Source organism: Fusarium poae, chromosome 2, assembly GCF_019609905.1.
Source record: "Fusarium poae strain DAOMC 252244 chromosome 2, whole genome shotgun sequence".
In the NCBI taxonomy this organism is placed as follows: domain Eukaryota; kingdom Fungi; phylum Ascomycota; class Sordariomycetes; order Hypocreales; family Nectriaceae; genus Fusarium; species Fusarium poae.
The window spans coordinates 1,422,353-1,439,363 of record NC_058400.1 but is presented as its reverse complement, the minus strand read 5'-3'; the positions used below and the strand labels follow the sequence as shown (position 1 = coordinate 1,439,363).

General features: G+C 48.5%; 7 protein-coding genes across 7 annotated transcripts; 2 read left to right on the top strand and 5 right to left on the bottom strand.

Moving 5' to 3' along the window:
- Positions 1-335: 335 nt before the first annotated feature.
- Positions 336-1,543, bottom strand: FPOAC1_004399 (uncharacterized protein; the record flags this gene model as incomplete). Its single annotated transcript, XM_044848949.1, has 3 exons — positions 336-1,230; positions 1,282-1,431; positions 1,515-1,543. 3 exons carry the CDS (start codon positions 1,541-1,543, stop codon positions 336-338), a joined length of 1,074 nt encoding a protein of 357 aa, XP_044707659.1.
- A 1,674-nt stretch (positions 1,544-3,217) lies between these two features.
- Positions 3,218-4,277, top strand: FPOAC1_004398 (uncharacterized protein; the record flags this gene model as incomplete). Its single annotated transcript, XM_044848948.1, has 4 exons — positions 3,218-3,524; positions 3,574-3,634; positions 3,697-4,110; positions 4,163-4,277. The coding sequence occupies 4 exons, from the start codon at positions 3,218-3,220 to the stop codon at positions 4,275-4,277; spliced, it is 897 nt and encodes a 298-aa protein (XP_044707658.1).
- A 1,268-nt stretch (positions 4,278-5,545) lies between these two features.
- Positions 5,546-5,978, bottom strand: FPOAC1_004397 (uncharacterized protein; the record flags this gene model as incomplete). Its single annotated transcript, XM_044848947.1, has 2 exons — positions 5,546-5,868; positions 5,918-5,978. The coding sequence occupies 2 exons, from the start codon at positions 5,976-5,978 to the stop codon at positions 5,546-5,548; spliced, it is 384 nt and encodes a 127-aa protein (XP_044707657.1).
- A 526-nt stretch (positions 5,979-6,504) lies between these two features.
- On the bottom strand, positions 6,505-6,811 carry FPOAC1_004396 (uncharacterized protein; the record flags this gene model as incomplete). The annotated part of the gene is made up of 2 exons (XM_044848946.1): positions 6,505-6,734; positions 6,796-6,811. The coding sequence occupies 2 exons, from the start codon at positions 6,809-6,811 to the stop codon at positions 6,505-6,507; spliced, it is 246 nt and encodes an 81-aa protein (XP_044707656.1).
- A 22-nt stretch (positions 6,812-6,833) lies between these two features.
- FPOAC1_004395 (uncharacterized protein) lies at positions 6,834-7,544 on the bottom strand (the record flags this gene model as incomplete). Its single annotated transcript, XM_044848945.1, has 3 exons — positions 6,834-6,932; positions 7,050-7,159; positions 7,517-7,544. The coding sequence occupies 3 exons, from the start codon at positions 7,542-7,544 to the stop codon at positions 6,834-6,836; spliced, it is 237 nt and encodes a 78-aa protein (XP_044707655.1).
- Positions 7,545-11,049: 3,505 nt separating this feature from the next.
- Positions 11,050-14,430, top strand: FPOAC1_004394 (uncharacterized protein; the record flags this gene model as incomplete). Its single annotated transcript, XM_044848944.1, has 1 exon — positions 11,050-14,430. One exon carries the CDS (start codon positions 11,050-11,052, stop codon positions 14,428-14,430), a length of 3,381 nt encoding a protein of 1,126 aa, XP_044707654.1.
- Positions 14,431-16,023: 1,593 nt separating this feature from the next.
- FPOAC1_004393 (uncharacterized protein) lies at positions 16,024-16,389 on the bottom strand (the record flags this gene model as incomplete). Its single annotated transcript, XM_044848943.1, has 2 exons — positions 16,024-16,172; positions 16,323-16,389. The coding sequence occupies 2 exons, from the start codon at positions 16,387-16,389 to the stop codon at positions 16,024-16,026; spliced, it is 216 nt and encodes a 71-aa protein (XP_044707653.1).
- Between the last annotated feature and the right edge of the window lie 622 nt (positions 16,390-17,011).

Below are 17,011 nucleotides of genomic sequence, written 5' to 3'. Positions count from 1 at the left end.
AAATCTCCCCTTGTACCTACCTACACTCTTGCGTTTCGATTTAGACGGTAAAAATATGATGTACGATATGGTTATGTATGACTTGGCAGCAGAAGTACCAAATAAATATGGCATGGGCGAATGGAGCAACACTGTATGACTCGAAGGAAATGAATGGGCCAAACAGAGACCGAGAAGCATGGGGATATGTGCACCAAACTTGTCGTCTATAGATATACATATCCATGGATGGAGAAGTATTCCTACTTGAATATCACCAAAGGCCCATTTCAAGAAGAAAACCATGTCTAATGAGACCCAAACTCCTGCACAATCCACCTTCCAGAACGGAGTTTCTACCTTTCTCTTCCAGATGAGCTTGCGCCTCCTTGTGCAGCATCACCGCCCCAGCTCCAAGGAACCCACGAGCCTGATGTAGTCCTAGTACCAGCTCCCACGTTCCTCCGACGTGCCTGGCGGTCATCATCCGAACTAGTATCAGCATCAATTCTCTCAAAATCCGTCTCGCTGCGACTCTTGCTGATGCCGCTCCACCCGCTCAATCCACTAGGCGGTCGCTGGGTAGGTTCTTCGTCATCATTGTTGGCATTGCTATCGTAGCCTCCATACGCCATGGGGTCGCGGCGAGGGCCTGTGTTTGCTTGAGCGCGCTGGGTTTCGGAGCGAAGATCTTGTGCTTCGCGATCGAGTGCCGAGAGAAGAACATTTAGACGGTCGCGCTGAGTGGAAATAAAATCCATCCTGGCTCCAGACTCGCGCAGATGCGGGGGAATCAAGACCTCAGGGTTGGTAGGTTCTCCACCCACTGTCCTGGTACCAGCTGACTGAGCACCCGCGTTGGTAGCAGCTGCTACAGCGCTGGAAAGCAGACTGTAAAAGTCGGTACCGGTGCTTCCGCTGTTGTTGCCGGCCCATCGCGCGGCCGGGACGTTGAAGCGCGAGAGAAGCGATTGCGTGTAACCCTGGTTCGTCTCGGGAGGAGGCGACTCGGGTTCGGAGGGTGGCAGGCCGAGGACCTTGATCTTGAACTGCTCGATAGCGAGCTTGAGGTATGATATTCCGGCAGCAGTCAAGCGCTCATGTGCACTCGCGATGAAGTCGTCAATCTGCGTCTCGTTCTTTTCAAGGTACGGGTGGACGTATTCCTCATACAGGAGTCGGGCGCCTTGCGTCTGGGGGAGGATAAGATAGAGGAGGAAAAGCAAGCGGAAATATCCATAAAAGGGGATCCTGGTTGTGTCAGTTTTATATAAGTGACCTTTAGAGAGCTGTAGTACTAACCATGAAATAATAAACCAGACCCAAGACTCAACGAGGAGACAACAACTGAGGACAACCCAGTACATCAACCATGGCGTCAACTGGGTAGGATCATGTGTCTTGAGAGCTTTATAAGATGCGAATATGGGAAACAGAAACGAAGCAACAGAACTATTGAAAGCAAACAGTCAGCGGATCGAATACATTATTGAGAGTCGCGACAATGACGTCTCATGACGAAGCTTAAAACTTACGATAAGAGCATAGGAAAAAGGTCAAACATGGCTGCAAACGTTTCGAGGACAAGAAACGCTCGTACGTGAGAAAGAAAGAAGATAGGTATTCGAGTGGTAGAGGGGAAGAAGACCGACGAAGAGAGTTATTTGTCAGTCAGTACCTCTAGGTAAATGTAATAGTTAAGAAATCTATCAAGTGAGGTAGAGTCGAGTTGAAGCTGAGATGGAGACGGGGCGGGTGAAGTGGGCGCCGAAACCGTAAGCGGGGGCGGGGCACGTTAGGCTTGACCCCACTGGAGCTACAGTAGAGATGATGATCAGCTGGAGAGAATCTACGACTCGTGACAAAGTCGAGTGAGTAGGTATTTTGTTTGTGACTCGAGTATGCGACTTTTTTTTTTAAATATGTACCCAAGAATGAACACGTAAACTAATGAAATTGTCCATCTGTTATCGTCTTCAACTGTTGTATTCTTACGTCATTGCTGCAAGCCTCGAGTTAGGTAAACCTTCAAGACAAGTGTCTGTATGTATATCTGTGGACGACACTGGTTTGTAGGCACCAGTATTCGTAAAGTATCTGTATCAAATACTCTGTTATGTTTGCAAAGACGGCAGAATGTCCAGCCGCAATCATCGCTCCCTGACAAGAGAGATTACGCTCATGGTCAAATGACTCAACCAAGACATTTTGGCAGCACGAAAACAGCAGAAACGAAATAAGCAATAATACACAACAAAAACGAACGAGATGATAATAAAAGAACAAAGTAGAAGGGTCCGTGGTCTCTTTATCTTATCATGTCCGCCCGCAGCAACGGAGCCCGGTATTCAAATTTATAGCTCCGTCTCCGCTCTAGGCCAAGCTTCCAGCTCCGGCTCCGACTAACACAAAAGACCGAATTGGAAACGGATCCCGGAAATATTTGAGATCTTCAACATGGAGATGAGCCTAAAGCACAAAAAGGAGGCTTAGATCCCAGTGGAATCCTTCGCTTCGGCCAACTGCAGCTTGATTGATAAGGCTGAATCTGAATACCTATTCAGCGATAGAGAAAGTTTGTGTACGTCAGCCATCGGTTAGATAAAGCTCTTAGATAGTAGCTAGTAACCTCAAGACACCTCTAGAGAATAGTTATCATAACCACCGTATTCGATAAACAACAACCATTCGTCAAGCTACACGTCATATCGTCCCATTTAACCAAAATCCCAACACTATCTGATCTCAAACTCCCAATAAATCCCATAAGAATAGCAACTTAAAGTCAAGCCTCATTCATTTTGTGGTCCCGCGGACGCCCGAGCCCGGCTTTGACGGACCATTTAGACCCACACCGAAAACTTCGAAACTCTCCGTTGTAGGCAGCTGAAATATTCTTGCATTCTGGGTATCCACTGCTGTGTCAAAATGTAGGGGGAAAATAACCTGTAAAGAGGCTGTTTGACGTATGTATGTGGATTGTTAGTGCCGGGGTTGGGCATCTTATTCCATCCGACGGGTTTACAAATCTTGGAAAGCCAATTCTCTTTAAGAAGGGCGGATAGCCACTAGATATAAAGTCTCTATAAAGTATAATATCCTTCTTTGAGGAGAACACAGTATAACAACACGACTCCCCTACACTGACGAAACAAGACTACCTTCAAGGAGCAAACAACATAGACGACAACTTAGTGACCAACCTTTGATACCCTCTTCAACCGACACATCCGCAAACATGAGTGACATGTCAACACTGCCCAACGGGCTCGTCACATTCGGCCCTCAAGCCAACTGTACCCTCGACACATGCCCCATTGAAGCGAGCATCTTACGATACCAACCCAGCATCCCCGCCAATGCTGTCTTCACCGGCGTTTTTGCTCTGTCATTGATCATCCATGCCTTTCAGGGCATCAAGATGAAGACGTGGGGATTCATGACGAGTATGATAGCTGGATGCATTCTCGAGATCATTGGATACGTTGGCCGCTTCATCATCAACGATAACCCCTTTGACTTTAACGGCTTTCTGATGCAAATCAGTATGTCGTCTTGCTGAGATGGATGGAAAATTGTACTAACACGCTGTAGTCTGCATTACCGTTGCGCCCGTCTTCTTCTCTGCAGCTATTTATGTTCTTTTATCCCAAGTGTAAGTTAAAGACACTGGTCCAAATGCACTGTCTCTTGCGATAACCATCTAACACTCTTTAGTATCAACCACGTCGACCCAAGCATTTCTCGATTCCCTCCCAAATACTTCTACTGGATCTTCATCCCCTCCGACATCATCTCTCTTGTCCTCCAAGCCGTTGGCGGTGCCCTCTCGTGTGTTGCTTCAACCCACAAAGATGTCAAGACCGGCGAAGACATTTCGCTTGCCGGTCTGATCTTCCAAGTCGTCACTCTTATCTGCTTCTGTACCTTGTTCATCGACTATGTCGTCAAGGCTTCCAAGTCATCCTCTCGCAGCCGTCTCGACAAGCCAATGATGACATTCCTTGCCTTCCTTTTTCTCTCAACAATCTTCATCCTTATTCGATGCGCCTACCGTATTGCTGAGCTCGGCCAGGGGTACTTCAGTGCTCTGTTCCGAGACGAGGGCCTTTATATCGGCCTCGAATCTTGGTAAGTTCCTATCGTTGCTAGTCGCGAAATGCCACCCACTAACTGTTTCCAGTATGATGTGCATTGCTGTTCTTCTTCTGAACGTCGGCCATCCCGGATATGCTTTTACCAAGAGCCAGGGAGAGGTGACGGAGAAGAACCAGGGTCAAGATCAAGACTTGGTGTAATGATGCACGTTGGAGTCTGTCAAAGACTAAAAGATGTGCTTATGGTTGTCAATTGCGTTTCGTGTATACTCAGTTTGCGATGGCTGTGACCAGTCATTGTCAGAGAGTTGTTCCTTATTTCTTTTGTTTGAAGCGATAAATTAGATATTTGCAAGGCGTCACTGGTTGTTATTATGCCTTGGGAAGTCATATCTGGTTTATAAAACAATACCTATTAATCACCACTGTTATACTCCGTAGAATGCCAATGATATCCACTCTGATTGCCGAAGAGTCTTTGGCATGGTCATCCCGTACTCGGATCAGACATAGGGCTCGAGCGACTTCGCTTACCGAGATCCATACATACCTCGGTGATGAGTTGACGACGATCAAACCATATCATAGACGGGCCACATGTGGTCAGACTGAAGCGAATCCGAACAAGACTGCCGTTCGCCTCACTGAAGATTGTTCGGGATCTTGCTGTTCATATGAATGCCGAGCCATAGTAGCAGCCACGCTTTGCCGAGAGTTTTGTCATCAAATACTTTTCCAGGAAGTCGAGATGTGATAGTTCAATCAACATCTAGATTTGACTTGTACTCTCATTTGCATGTGCAATGTAAATCACCGTAGTACACGAGACCGCAATTAAGGCCGGCCCTCATAAGTCAGCGCACTGGCTTTTAAATCATATGCCGAGCCATATTAGGTTCGCCGTTGCGACAGTGCCGGAGGCCACCGTTTCCCGAGCATAGGCGCATATACAGCTGCCGTCGATCTCGGCTACGATGATCGGGTGACAGAAACTTGACAGCTGGACCCTGCGCTCTTGTCAAAAGTTCGCCGTCGTGAGCCAACACCGAAAGCCAGCAAAATACGGAGTGCTGTATGTGTCTTCAACCAAGTACTGAGCGCTCAAGTCGATGCCGGCGGCATCACGATACTACCCTTTGCTTCGTAAAGGCCTTCGGCAAATCTTGAAGTGGTATCAAATTAATAACAGAGATCCCCGATATTCTTGGAACCAGGCCCAACAACAGGGCATCGGCCCATATACCGAATTCGTGTATCGTGTCTTCCAACCTTGATTTGTTTTGCCTTGTGTCGCGTGTTGAAACAGTCCAAGTTCTAAAACCTTCATCGGAATATTTGCTTCTGTTATCCACCAACCCCGCGTGAGTGGACAGCCTTGGAAATGAGACGGAATGATTAACCTTTTGAGTAATTGACGGAGTCGTTCAACACCAGATCGGAGAAAGGTGTGGATATCTGGCTAAGAGAATTCACCACCCACCACGTGTCGGCCCTAACCATGAATGGAACTGCATCGCGATGTCAGATGGGCCATTACAGAGTCTGGTATGGATATTTGCTGTTATGCGGAGATTATGGTCGTCTGGTCGTGTTAGTGTGTGCAGGGGTAAGGGGAAAGATGGCCTGGGGTCGGAACAGAGGAAAGGCAAAAACTGTTCAACATGACGCAAATGACCGAGGAGAAGAAAACATATTGTTGCAGATGATTCGAGGGGTATGTTGATTCCAGCAATAGACGGCTTCCGGTGTGGCGGAGCGGAGGGACAACTAGAGTCTAGACTTGCACAAATTTCTGAGAAGAAATTAGCTAGTAAGATAGGCAACAATGACGAGTAACTTACGCTGAACAATGTAATTAGTATAAATGAGCTCTGTCAGCCGTGCCTGCGTGGAAAATTCCATGATGATTCCATAACTACCGCACGGGCGGCCAGCACCAGGATATACATAAATATCACCGCTACCACCGTAGACGGAATGCAATCGAGTCCCATCAGCAATTAAATCACCACGAGGAATTGGTAAGAGCACGGTAACATAGTAGCAGCCAGCAAGGCTGCAAATGAGGCGCCTGGACGGATAGGGCTCCAAGATTGAATGTCATCATGTCGGTTATTGGCGAGGCGAGCCGGTCCCAGTGAGTTGGGTAAGCAACCGGGGTGTCAGCTCTATCCTTCTCTGAGTTATGATCATCGTGAAGGAAGAGCCGGTAGCTTGTGAATTGGGATCGCCTAAGCCAATCTGAGTTTATCAGTCGTGCCTGAACATTCATCCTCGTGAAAAATCTGGTCTCTTTTGTGGATAGGTTATGGAGACATTGGGTCGAATTCGGGTAGCGTGCTAGGACTATCTCTGTATACAAACCAGGATTTATCGAAGGGTGTCTAGCTTGAATCGTATCGTGCTAGTAAACCGGCGACTGTGCGTATCATCGAGTGAGACGAGTATGTAGGCATGTCGGCATGTAGGAAGATCTGGACTGGTTGTCGATGGCGAAATGTAGGGACATTTTCTGCGTGTCAAAAGTCTCTTGGGCGGTTGCAGAGGAGGCAGATCCGATTTGGACGATGTCACCTTTCCAACATGAGGTGAATCCATGTGCGCGGACGCAGGCACCAGGGGATAACTCACCCTTGAGGGTTGCAACCAAGTGGGAGACTATAATCGTGAAAGGGTTAGCTTCAGGCACCACTCTCTTATTGGCTCGCGGATAACTTACCGTTGCCGTTGACCATGGAGATTGAACTGAAAGGGGTATTACGGAGATAGATCTGACATGTCGGAGTCAGCGAGCGCTGCTCGCAGAAGATCGCCTTCTAATGAAGCCTGCATAGATTTCCACCGGAAGTTACAGTACTATATTGAGTCAGTGCCTGGACTTTGAAATATCCAAAAGTAGAAGTTTCTGCGCTCTTGTTACATAGAGAGGCAGACAATTAAAGAGGACTAAGCCATGATGATAGACAATCTTACCGTCCAGCCTATTGTCCAAAAATGAACAAAAACATTGAGAGGCGCCATTGCAGATCCGACCGGTGGCAAATTTCCACGCCACATGTTGCCATTGCGTTTTGAAGCACGCTCTTCAGCAATACGTACGCATAGTGTCAGCGGCGGACGGCAAGGCGCTCAAGGACCAAGAAATGTCTTACAGAGATTGAACCCTTCAAAGCCATTTCCGCTAAACGATCTGTGCGGTTTTTTGGTGCTGGATTAGATTGACTTCTTCAAAGCCACGGGTGGAACGCTGTCAATGCGGATCATTTAACAATTAATGGCCTTGAGCTGTCTCTTTCAAAATGACCAAGGCTTATTGTGCTCTGGGCGACCTCAAAATAGAGAGCAAGGTTCAGGCGTGAACGCTTGGAGTGTTGGGGTGTGTATCGCACTGCACGAGACGCACAAAACAAGTCGTTTTTTCTTTTTCTGTCTCCAGACACGATCCAAGACAAGCTGAGGCCGGAGCATAAGGAGATTGAAGATCTGGGTATTAGCCCAAGGTATTTGGAGAAAGGGAAAGAAAATACCGAACGTTCAGTGTTGATTCGTTCAATAGCCAGTTGATCTCAAGGTGTGCAGGGACCAGCAAAGTAAGTTCAAGCCAATGCAACGGTCTATCGCCAGAGTTGCAGAACGGGAACCCTAGCTCCCGGTTGTAATATTTTCAATTCAGGGGAGCTGCCCTTGTTTTTTTCTGTCTGGAATATAGTATCGGCAACAACTATCCAAAGCCAGTTGTTGTTCTGACTGGTCTGACTATAGACTTTGCCACCCTGTGTTGAGTTGAGGTGGTTGCATGGCTTTGGCACTGGTTCGATCATGGATGTTGCGGACGGTAGGAGGATCTTTGAACAAGTGCTGACAGACGAGCGAATGCCCGACTGCAACGCTACCATCGGCATCTGATTTGACATATCAAAGTCTCGTTATGGGTCCGAAATACGAGGGATAAGAAAAACGTAAGACGAAGTAAAGCCCACTGAAAAGATATACTTCGAATTTCGAATTTCGCTGGCTAATTCTGTTAGACACAATACGAAAGCGTCGCGGTATTTTGCACAAGCCAGAGATTTGTCTGGCGGACACTAATAACGGCCTCAATTCATTGAAACTCAATTCAAGATTGTCAGGGGCTTTTCTTCTGATTTGGTCTTTTTGAGTTTGCATCGTCCATAACTCCCACTCGAAGTGCGTTAGACAGCTTTGACGGAGCCTAAGCGTTGTACCCGTCACTACGCTAAAGAACGGATGGTATGAGACGACATTGTGACCAAACGGCGTTCCTTGCAGTAGCTTCTACAACGGCTGTTCTCGCCCAAGTGGAGAAGGTTTCAAGCCCCAAAGCCATCCGCCTGGAAGTGGGAGCCGCTGACCCCTTATTGCTGTCGAGCCAAGTATGAAGCTGGAGCGACATCCAAGGGCTGATAACATTGCTTCTTTGTTGCAAGCCTCGGATAACGTAGCCAATGGAAACATGGCCGTCGCTTTTTGAAGCATGATAGGGTTGCACTTCGAACATTTGCGACGAATCCCTGGTTTTGTAAACGTCAGAGGCAGCTATGAAGGGCTCAAGCAGGATATCTTGAGCATCTGAGTGGACGTCTGTCTTTTCTCTGTAGCTCTGTCCCTTGAGGTATCGTGTCTCCAGAGCAAACCAAAGTAGAATGTGGCGGACGGGTATGTAAGACGGCATAGACTTGGCGTTTGCGGTGCGACACGCACATGGTTTGTGGCTGACTTCTGACGGTGACCTGGGATATGTTAAATTGGTACGTCGGACATATGTCGTACCTTGTGCCCATCACACCGAGAGTTGATGAGTAAGTGATATCATGTCAGCTGCGACGCTTCTTTGGATGCCCATTCCACTGTGGTCACGAACGAGTTGTTGTTCCCCTCTCGCATCCGATCCTTGACGCGTAGAAAAGGAGACTTTTGTCCGAGCTCATCGTATGAAGTCAGTCTGACATAGTCAGTATGCGTGTCTGGCTTGTTGAACAAATCACAAAGAATTCCAAAGCTTCAGATGATGCTGCAATTGTGGAATTGGGCGAGGGGTTCCATGTTGAAAATCATTGTTTGGTGGAGAGGTCCGAGTAAATCTTTCCACTGTTCTGGAACCTGAAAGTCACGGCAGTCCACTGAACAACACTGTAGGCCCTGTCAAAAATCGGTCGAGAAGCCCAAAGCCTCCAGTTTTCAAGACCTTGGCAGTTGCCAGTGAAGCCCGGGCTGCATGTTCGTTCTTTCCTCCCTTGTCGCACTTGTTAAAAACGGTGGACTTTCACCCCCTGCATCTTATTAAACACACCCCATTTTACAGAGTAGTACTTGGGCGTTTCCGTCCCCTGTGCAGCTGTGCTCAACAGCCCGCGAACTGTTCATCCTGTTTTCACCTGCGTACATAGTACTCGCGTGTGCATGTACCTTTGCTCCAACCACGGAGCACTTTGACACTCTATTGATCTGATCAGTTTCATTGAGGTTATCCTTGTCAACCATGAGCCATGGTTTCATTAAAGGCTAAAGTACACAAGAAACTCTACTACTCTATGATACTACAACTGTGTGAAGCTCTCACTTTAACCTCTGCAACCAAACAAGATATCTCCTCTCCGCTTAAGTAACTCATCTATCGTGATATAAACAGCACATATTGAATCAATCAACATCAATCATGCAGTGTGCCTAATGCGAACCTCCCATAAAATAATAAATAATACTCGCCTGTTGTATCTCCCGTCACCTTTCCTCTTTACGCCTAGTCTCGAGTGTCTCCACACCCTCCTTCCCCCCCTGTGCCTGGCACACCCCACCTCTCATCCCTTCCTTCCTTCATCTTTGCCCTGGGGCGCCCTGTCAATCTAATCCCCCCTTCATCGTAGTCACCAATTTCTCATCTTGCCTGTTACCTTAAGAAGAAAAACCTGAGCTTGTTTGCTTTGTTGGTTCCATTGGCTCAAACATCTCGTCCCTAAACGGTTTTCTCTTCCGTTCTTCGACCATTCGCCAACCTCATTCATTCTTTCCTTTCCTTCGTTATTTTGTTCTCGCGGCACTTCGAATCAATCATTATTCGAGTCGTGTTGTACCCCGGATTAGACATCAAATCATATCGCCGGCCAGGAAGTTTTACGTTTGATAGTCACTCTCGGACTTCGCACCCGGTGACTACGTCCTTCCTTAAGATCCGCAGACCAAACCAAACAGGGCCTGTTGGACTCAACATAGCCTCGAGCATTTAGCGGAAAACTCGCTTGTTTTGCTTTGTTCGTTCTGCTCCTAAGTCTGAGACAAACTCCTTTCTTTATCTGCCAGACTTGCCTCATTCTTTTTCCATTTCTGGACTCAACGCCCGATCTACTCTCGTTTGGTCACCATTCAGTTACCCGCTTTCTCTTCTTTTCCACAAGAGTACCTCGTCTGCCGTCGTCCGTCTCCGGCCCGCAACAAACTTTCGCAACGCACAGCCAGACTATCTCACGAAGCTTTTGATCAACGACAAATCGAACGACCAACACATCCGTGCGAAACGGCCGAGTACGAATAATTGTGGCTCCGTGCGACTATCGAGTCAACAGACCCCCAACAAGATTCGACGACTGCAAGCAGATTGTCAATTTCCAGGGCGGCCTTGGCTGGCTTAGAACCACAGCAGGTACGGATTTGTCCTATTGCTTATATTTGGATGGGGTATCCAGTAGTATCATCTATACTTAACTATTGCCATGGAATTGGTTGAGGAAAAGAGCCAAACGGAATTTGTTCTTCATAACCCCATCTCCGAAACATTACCGCTCGCAACAGAACAGCAGGCTAACTAAAACAGTGTTCGAAGCAGGGTTGGCCAGTTACCAATCTAATTCAACCTAGACGAAGCTGTTGATGGTGATGAATTAAGAGTCTATACAACGCATTCCCAACGATATCATCGAACCGAGGCAAAATAACGTTTCACCCTCGGAACTTGACCATGAATCGGTTCAGGAATAAGAAAAAGGGCAAGGATGAGCTCGACGCTCCTCGACCTTCGATGGAGTCCGAGTCTTCCAGCTCCTTCAGGCTGTTTGGCAAAAAGAAAGCTCCCGAAGAGGAGCCTAAGAAAGAACTCGATCTTGCAACAGCACTACCCTCGACCGACGATTTTCGAACAAGTCTTCTAATGACGAATCTTTCAGCAAGATTCTCCATGCTTCGGGAACAAGATGACCCCAACACAAAGCTCGGCAAAGCCAGTGATGATAGCGTTCTGTTTCCCAACAGACAATCAAGAATGTTGGACTTTAATTTTGCAGCTGGATTGGGGGACATCGCGGAGGTTGAATCAGTGAAAGCCCCGTTTGCGCGCTCATCAACACTATCAAATGATGATACTTCCTCACTGAACGGGAGCGTTATGGGCCGCTCGAAGCCTATCGAAGGAAACAATCTATTTGGAGGTCGGCAAAAAGTCTACAAAATCGGTGCTGGAGGAAACAAGGGAGCTATGAGTGGCCGTGTACTCTATGGCGATGATGTGGCCCAGTCGGCTTTCCAAAAGTGGCGACAATCCGAGAAGGATAGGCAGTCATTTGAAGATGTGCAGCAAAGCGAGCCACTCGAGTCAGAGATTGGAAGACCAGAGTCTCCATCTCAGACTGACTATAATCGCAAGAGAGAAACCAACTCAACGATATCATCCGGCCCATATGCAGCTCGGGACTCGACAGCCGCTACATCTATCAGCTCTTCTCAAAAAGACAGAGAGTCTTTCGCAAACACATTCCGCACTGCCAGCCCGACTCCCACAGTGGAAAAAACTGTGACACGAACCCGCCGACTGTACGAGCAAAGCTTGAACCAAGACCAACAAGACCACCAAACATCGGCACTCTCCAGATTCGACACCTTATCGAAGCGGACTATTGGCAGCAGAACACCAGATCTGACGCCTCCTGTTCCATCTCCGTCCAGTGCAACATTTGGGGATCGTTTTATCACTCGTTCAGTATTAGGGAAGGCTAGTGCCCCCAATCTGCGATCTTTCAGCCCCCCATCGGAGTCGGTGAACAAGTTTCCCAACATGGATCAGAAGGCCTTTGGTGCTACACCTCCTCTTAGCCCTCCCATTAGTGAAACTGGCGAAGTCCAGCCCCTCGACAGAAACATGATTCTTGGCCGAAACAACAGTCAATATGACGAGTCGAGATATGCTCAAAGGCAAGTCCAGATGCAGCGAGGTCGAGAAACCCCCACCATGCGGTTCCGTAACGATTCAAGCACTTCGTTGTCGGGACCTCGTTCTCGTTCTTCCTCTGCACATCGCCCATCCGCAGAGAAAAACGAATCTGGATCTTTCCAGACCGAGCCTACCGTCCAAGAGGAGTCGCAGACATCAACCTTCTTCAACGACGACGATGACGATGAGATTCAAAGCCCTGATCTTACCACCCCCCAACTTACTGTTGAGAAACCGGCGGATAATGAGCACCCCGCTTTGAGACACTCTGCGATGCCGACGCCGCTGATCATTAGTGATGGACCTGCGGGTGTCGCACCTGCCAAATCAGACAATCTACCCCATGATTCTCCTACACTAGGACCGACGTCTGGGGGATTGAGCGGCATGGTAAGGCAGCATCTGCGATCAGACAGCAACGCCTCATCGATTTATGGAAGCATGCCTAACGATGTTGACTTGTCCTCTCGATTCCCCCCGGAGAGAACCGATGCGCATGCTTATGAGCCCAAGACAATGGACTCGAATGCTTGGGAGTCAATTGAGAGAGACCTGGCTATGTCAATCGACGGTAGTGTGACTAGCCCTACCAGATCTTCCGGCCTTATGGAAGCGCAAATGACGTCTCTGCCCTCGCCTTTACAAGAACCGAAGCAGGACACCCGCCCGGAGCAAAAGGATGAGACAGACGATTTTGCTCGCCATCTTGCCGATGGGGCGCGACGTGTGAGGGAGAGATTGACCTCTTTTGTGGAATCTGACAGTGGTTCCACTGCACCAGAAACTCCGTTGTCTGAGCTACCACCCCTTCCGCGCCCGAACGCGTTGGGCATTCTAAAGTCCAAGCCTAGCATTGGCTCTATGGGCGAGAGAGGTCGAGAGACTGTTAATCAGTCAAAGACGAAGAAGCTACTGGGCCTCCGAGGCTCGTCGCCAGCATCGGCTAGAGTTTCTCCTACCCGTGATACTTTCGACGATAGAATGGCACAATCTCCCGAGGGGATCAACGAGGCCGATACGTCAAGAGACCCTGAAGAAAAGGAAGGCATTCACGCGGGGCTCAAGGCTTTCCGCCAAGCTCGCCGAGAACTCCAGAGAATGAAGGAGCATGAAGTTCAGCAGCGACGCCAAGGTCCACAGAGCCCCCCTACAGGCAGAGACAGAGCTCAAACTGCCACTTCATCCCGGGCACCATCCCAGGAACGCAGCAGGCCACCTCCAGTCTCCTATAATCGTATGCCAAGTGAGGAAGCCGGAGCTAATGGAGGTTCTCGTGCCGGCTCTCGTGCTGGCTCCCGTTCTGGATCCAGAGCACCTTCTGAGCGTGACCGAAGCGGTTCTGAAGCAAGCAGCGGAGGACGCTCGGGCAGCCGACCACCACGTCTGAGGGCAGGATCTAGTGCCCGCGATGATTACCAGGGACCCGTGGGATCCCCCATCGGAGTTAACGGAAAACCTCGACAGGGCCCCATGATGAGATCACCTATGATGCCAGGACAAGACATGCGACGACCGCCAAACTCGCAACCTCAACAACCATACCCCGGGAATCCTGGACGTTTCGTTCGCCCCGACAATAGTCTGCACATACATCCTGCACACGGATACGATCATGGTCAACCATCACCAATCTCCCCGAATGCCCCATCTCCGAAGGGTCTCCCTGGCCATGGCCCCGGCCCACAAAGACCGTATGGCCCCGGCGGCATGATGCGAAACCGAGACATGTCGGAACCTTTGATCAAATCCCCAGGCTTACCAATGTACCCTCGGCCTGGAATTGCTCCCCTCAACGGCGGCACAGTCTCTACTCCTAACCTCCACGGCAACATGACGGCCCCTCCACTGCCCCCTATCAATCCTCGACGTAAGAATACAGGGGCTGCGCTTGGTGATGCCACGATGAACGCCCACCACCTCCCTTCGAGCCCTGGTATTCCGATTGACCAACGCGGCTTTCGAGGTGAAGATGATGACGGCGTCGGACACTACCGCCAGAGACTACGCAAAGCCACTAGTGAGGCGAACGTAAATTCTCGAGCGAGATCGATGCTCCCAAATCCTGCACCACCAATGGTTCCCCCGCCTATGCCTCCTAGCACGGGCAGCAACGCGCTTCCCGGTGGCATGATTTAGCGGTTGAAACAAACCACTACTAAAACCTTTGATTCTTTTAATTCATATTTTGCCCACAACGATGGGTTCACGACGAAGATACCTTACGGCCCCTTTCCTTTTCTACCTTTCTTTTCACCTTAAATCCTAATCCCGGCGCCTCCAGGTACACAGCAAAACGCTAGACCATGGGGCCTTTGACATTTACGTGTATTTTGAGGGTAAAGACTTTTTGTCACCCGTACGTTTCGGTTTGGTAGGGACTTTTAACTAGATGTTGGAGGGATAGTGTGAATCTAGTATTCAGGCGCAATTGGAAGCATGGCTGGTCAGGGAATCAAGCAGGCCTTTGATTCATGGAACTGGCGCCAGCGCAAGTGTGAAGGGAAACCATGTCTGGAAGCAGAATGAAAAGGAATAAGCGGGCATGCATTCAACAGGTTGGGAGAGGTGTTTGGTTTTTGTACGTATAGGATTGGAAGCTGGCAGCCCAAAGGCGCAATGAGAATACCAAGTCAATTGACAGTATATTGAAACATGGAAAGTTGTCGGGATTGAGAGTGTACATGCGATGCCGTGTATTGATGTCTTATGGAGTAGGGTTGGTAGACAGGATCACATTGTGATGTTCATGCCTGCTTCTGTTGACTTGATGGCCTATCTTTTGGGTTCTGTAGTCCAACACTCATTGACAAACAAGTATTGCTGAACAATATTATCTTGATCACAACCACACAAAGTATTCACAGTTAACGTAGACCTTGTCAGTATTGTAACAAAAACAAGTCCACGTCTAGCTTCATTTTGGCATCTCTACCAGTACTTTACATCCACCATCACCGTTAGGTATCAACGACGAAGTAAAGCTTGAACTTCATGGTAAAGTTGGAAGTCATCTAGTCTCTCGATTTTTTATTTCTTGGATTTATTACAGGTGCTACGTGGCGACGCAGTGGGCTGGCTTTCTTTGCATCTCCATGAAAGGGCCGACGTTGAAGTTCTCAGCGTTATGTAATAGGGAAAATCCCGGAACATGAAAAAAAATAAGACTCGGCCTTTCGGACAAGACCGGGGGGCGCACTGTCCAGCATGCAGCAACCCATCAAACAAGGGTCTTTTTCAAGGGTTTTACAGGTGGCGATGTAGTAGTGAGGTTGAAATTGTCTACATGTGATTGGAGCGTTTCAATCCCACTCATGACTGCTACCTTGGGTCGATCCATGGATGATGGATGTTAATCACTCAAGCAATAGAAAACAAACGACTAAGACATCAAAGCGTCCGACAGCAAAAAGAGACGCCGAGAGGAGTGGATTACATTCAGGTCACGACAGGAAACAAGTTTGGGAAGAAAGAGAAAAACGTTGTGATTAGGTATTCTTGTCTGCGATTATGAAGAGAAGAGGTCGCCCATAAAAGAGACCACGGGTATCGATATGTTGTACACTTAGAAAATGAATCCGTTTTGAAATCATTCCTCCTTCAAGACAAGCCTTGCCCAAAGCCAATACGATTGATAAACGCCCTGGTTGCAGAAAAAGATGAAACAAAGACCACCGACGTCATTTCCTTCCTTTGTGCGCCTCGCAAGAGAAAGAAAAGCACATTGCAAGCTTAACATAGACCTGAGAAGAGACCAGCGTTGCTGACACTGAAACGTCGAGAAAGGGTATCGATCAAGTCGGAGAAGTGAAAGGTGAATGTGACGACCGGGTCATTGTAGAGAGAAGAAGGAGATGCGCCATCGTTAAAAGTCGTCATGTCTCGTCAGAGCGAGGGTGTGTTTTGACTCTCATCTCGTGGGTATTGTAGTCTCTGAGAAAGGCGAGAGGAGTAGGGGAGAAAGAAGGAATTGTTGTCGTCAAGACTGGGCATTTAACAGAGAGGGCAGTTGTTGCACTGCTTGTGGCCACAGGCGGTGCAGGTGGTGCTGATGACAATCATGCCTCCACACTGGCAGCAGTACTCGTAGGCAGGCATATTGGTGATGTTGGTGAGGTAGTTGGTTTTGGTGTTTGTGTTTTGGTAGTGGTATAAGTTGAAGTAGATGTTTGTATGTTGAGTTTGTGATGAGAAGAAGAGGAACAAAATCTCGAGCAGATGGAGGGAGAGAGAGGAATATAAATAGTCCAAAATGAAAGGAGATGAGAGACGGAGAGAGAAGGGGCAAGGCAAGGCAAGACAAGGCAAGACAAGACAACCGAAAAGCCACACCCCCAAGCCCAAGGTAAGGAAGGTATCTACCGCCGGAGGAAGGAAGGACCCTCGGAGGTGATGATCGGACGTTCGGATGGGGTCAAGTCACAAAAGACGGGAAATAGGTCCACAAAAAAAGGGAGCAATTTTATCGTAAATGCCCGAGCAAAAGAGAGAAAGAAGTGGTTTCTCTGACTTACACGCTTTACAGGGCCACCCACTGGGTCTAGACGCTAGACAGGGTAAAGGCAAGGCAACCCTTTAGACTAAGATCCAAGGTTTCCCTGGCGTTGCATTTACTGGGTGCATTGCATATGTGCCGTTGGGTTGGAGTGGGTGTGAGTGGCCCTCTCTCTTACCTTAGTGGTTGGAGATGAATGGTAAAGACATATACTTTTTACAGTAC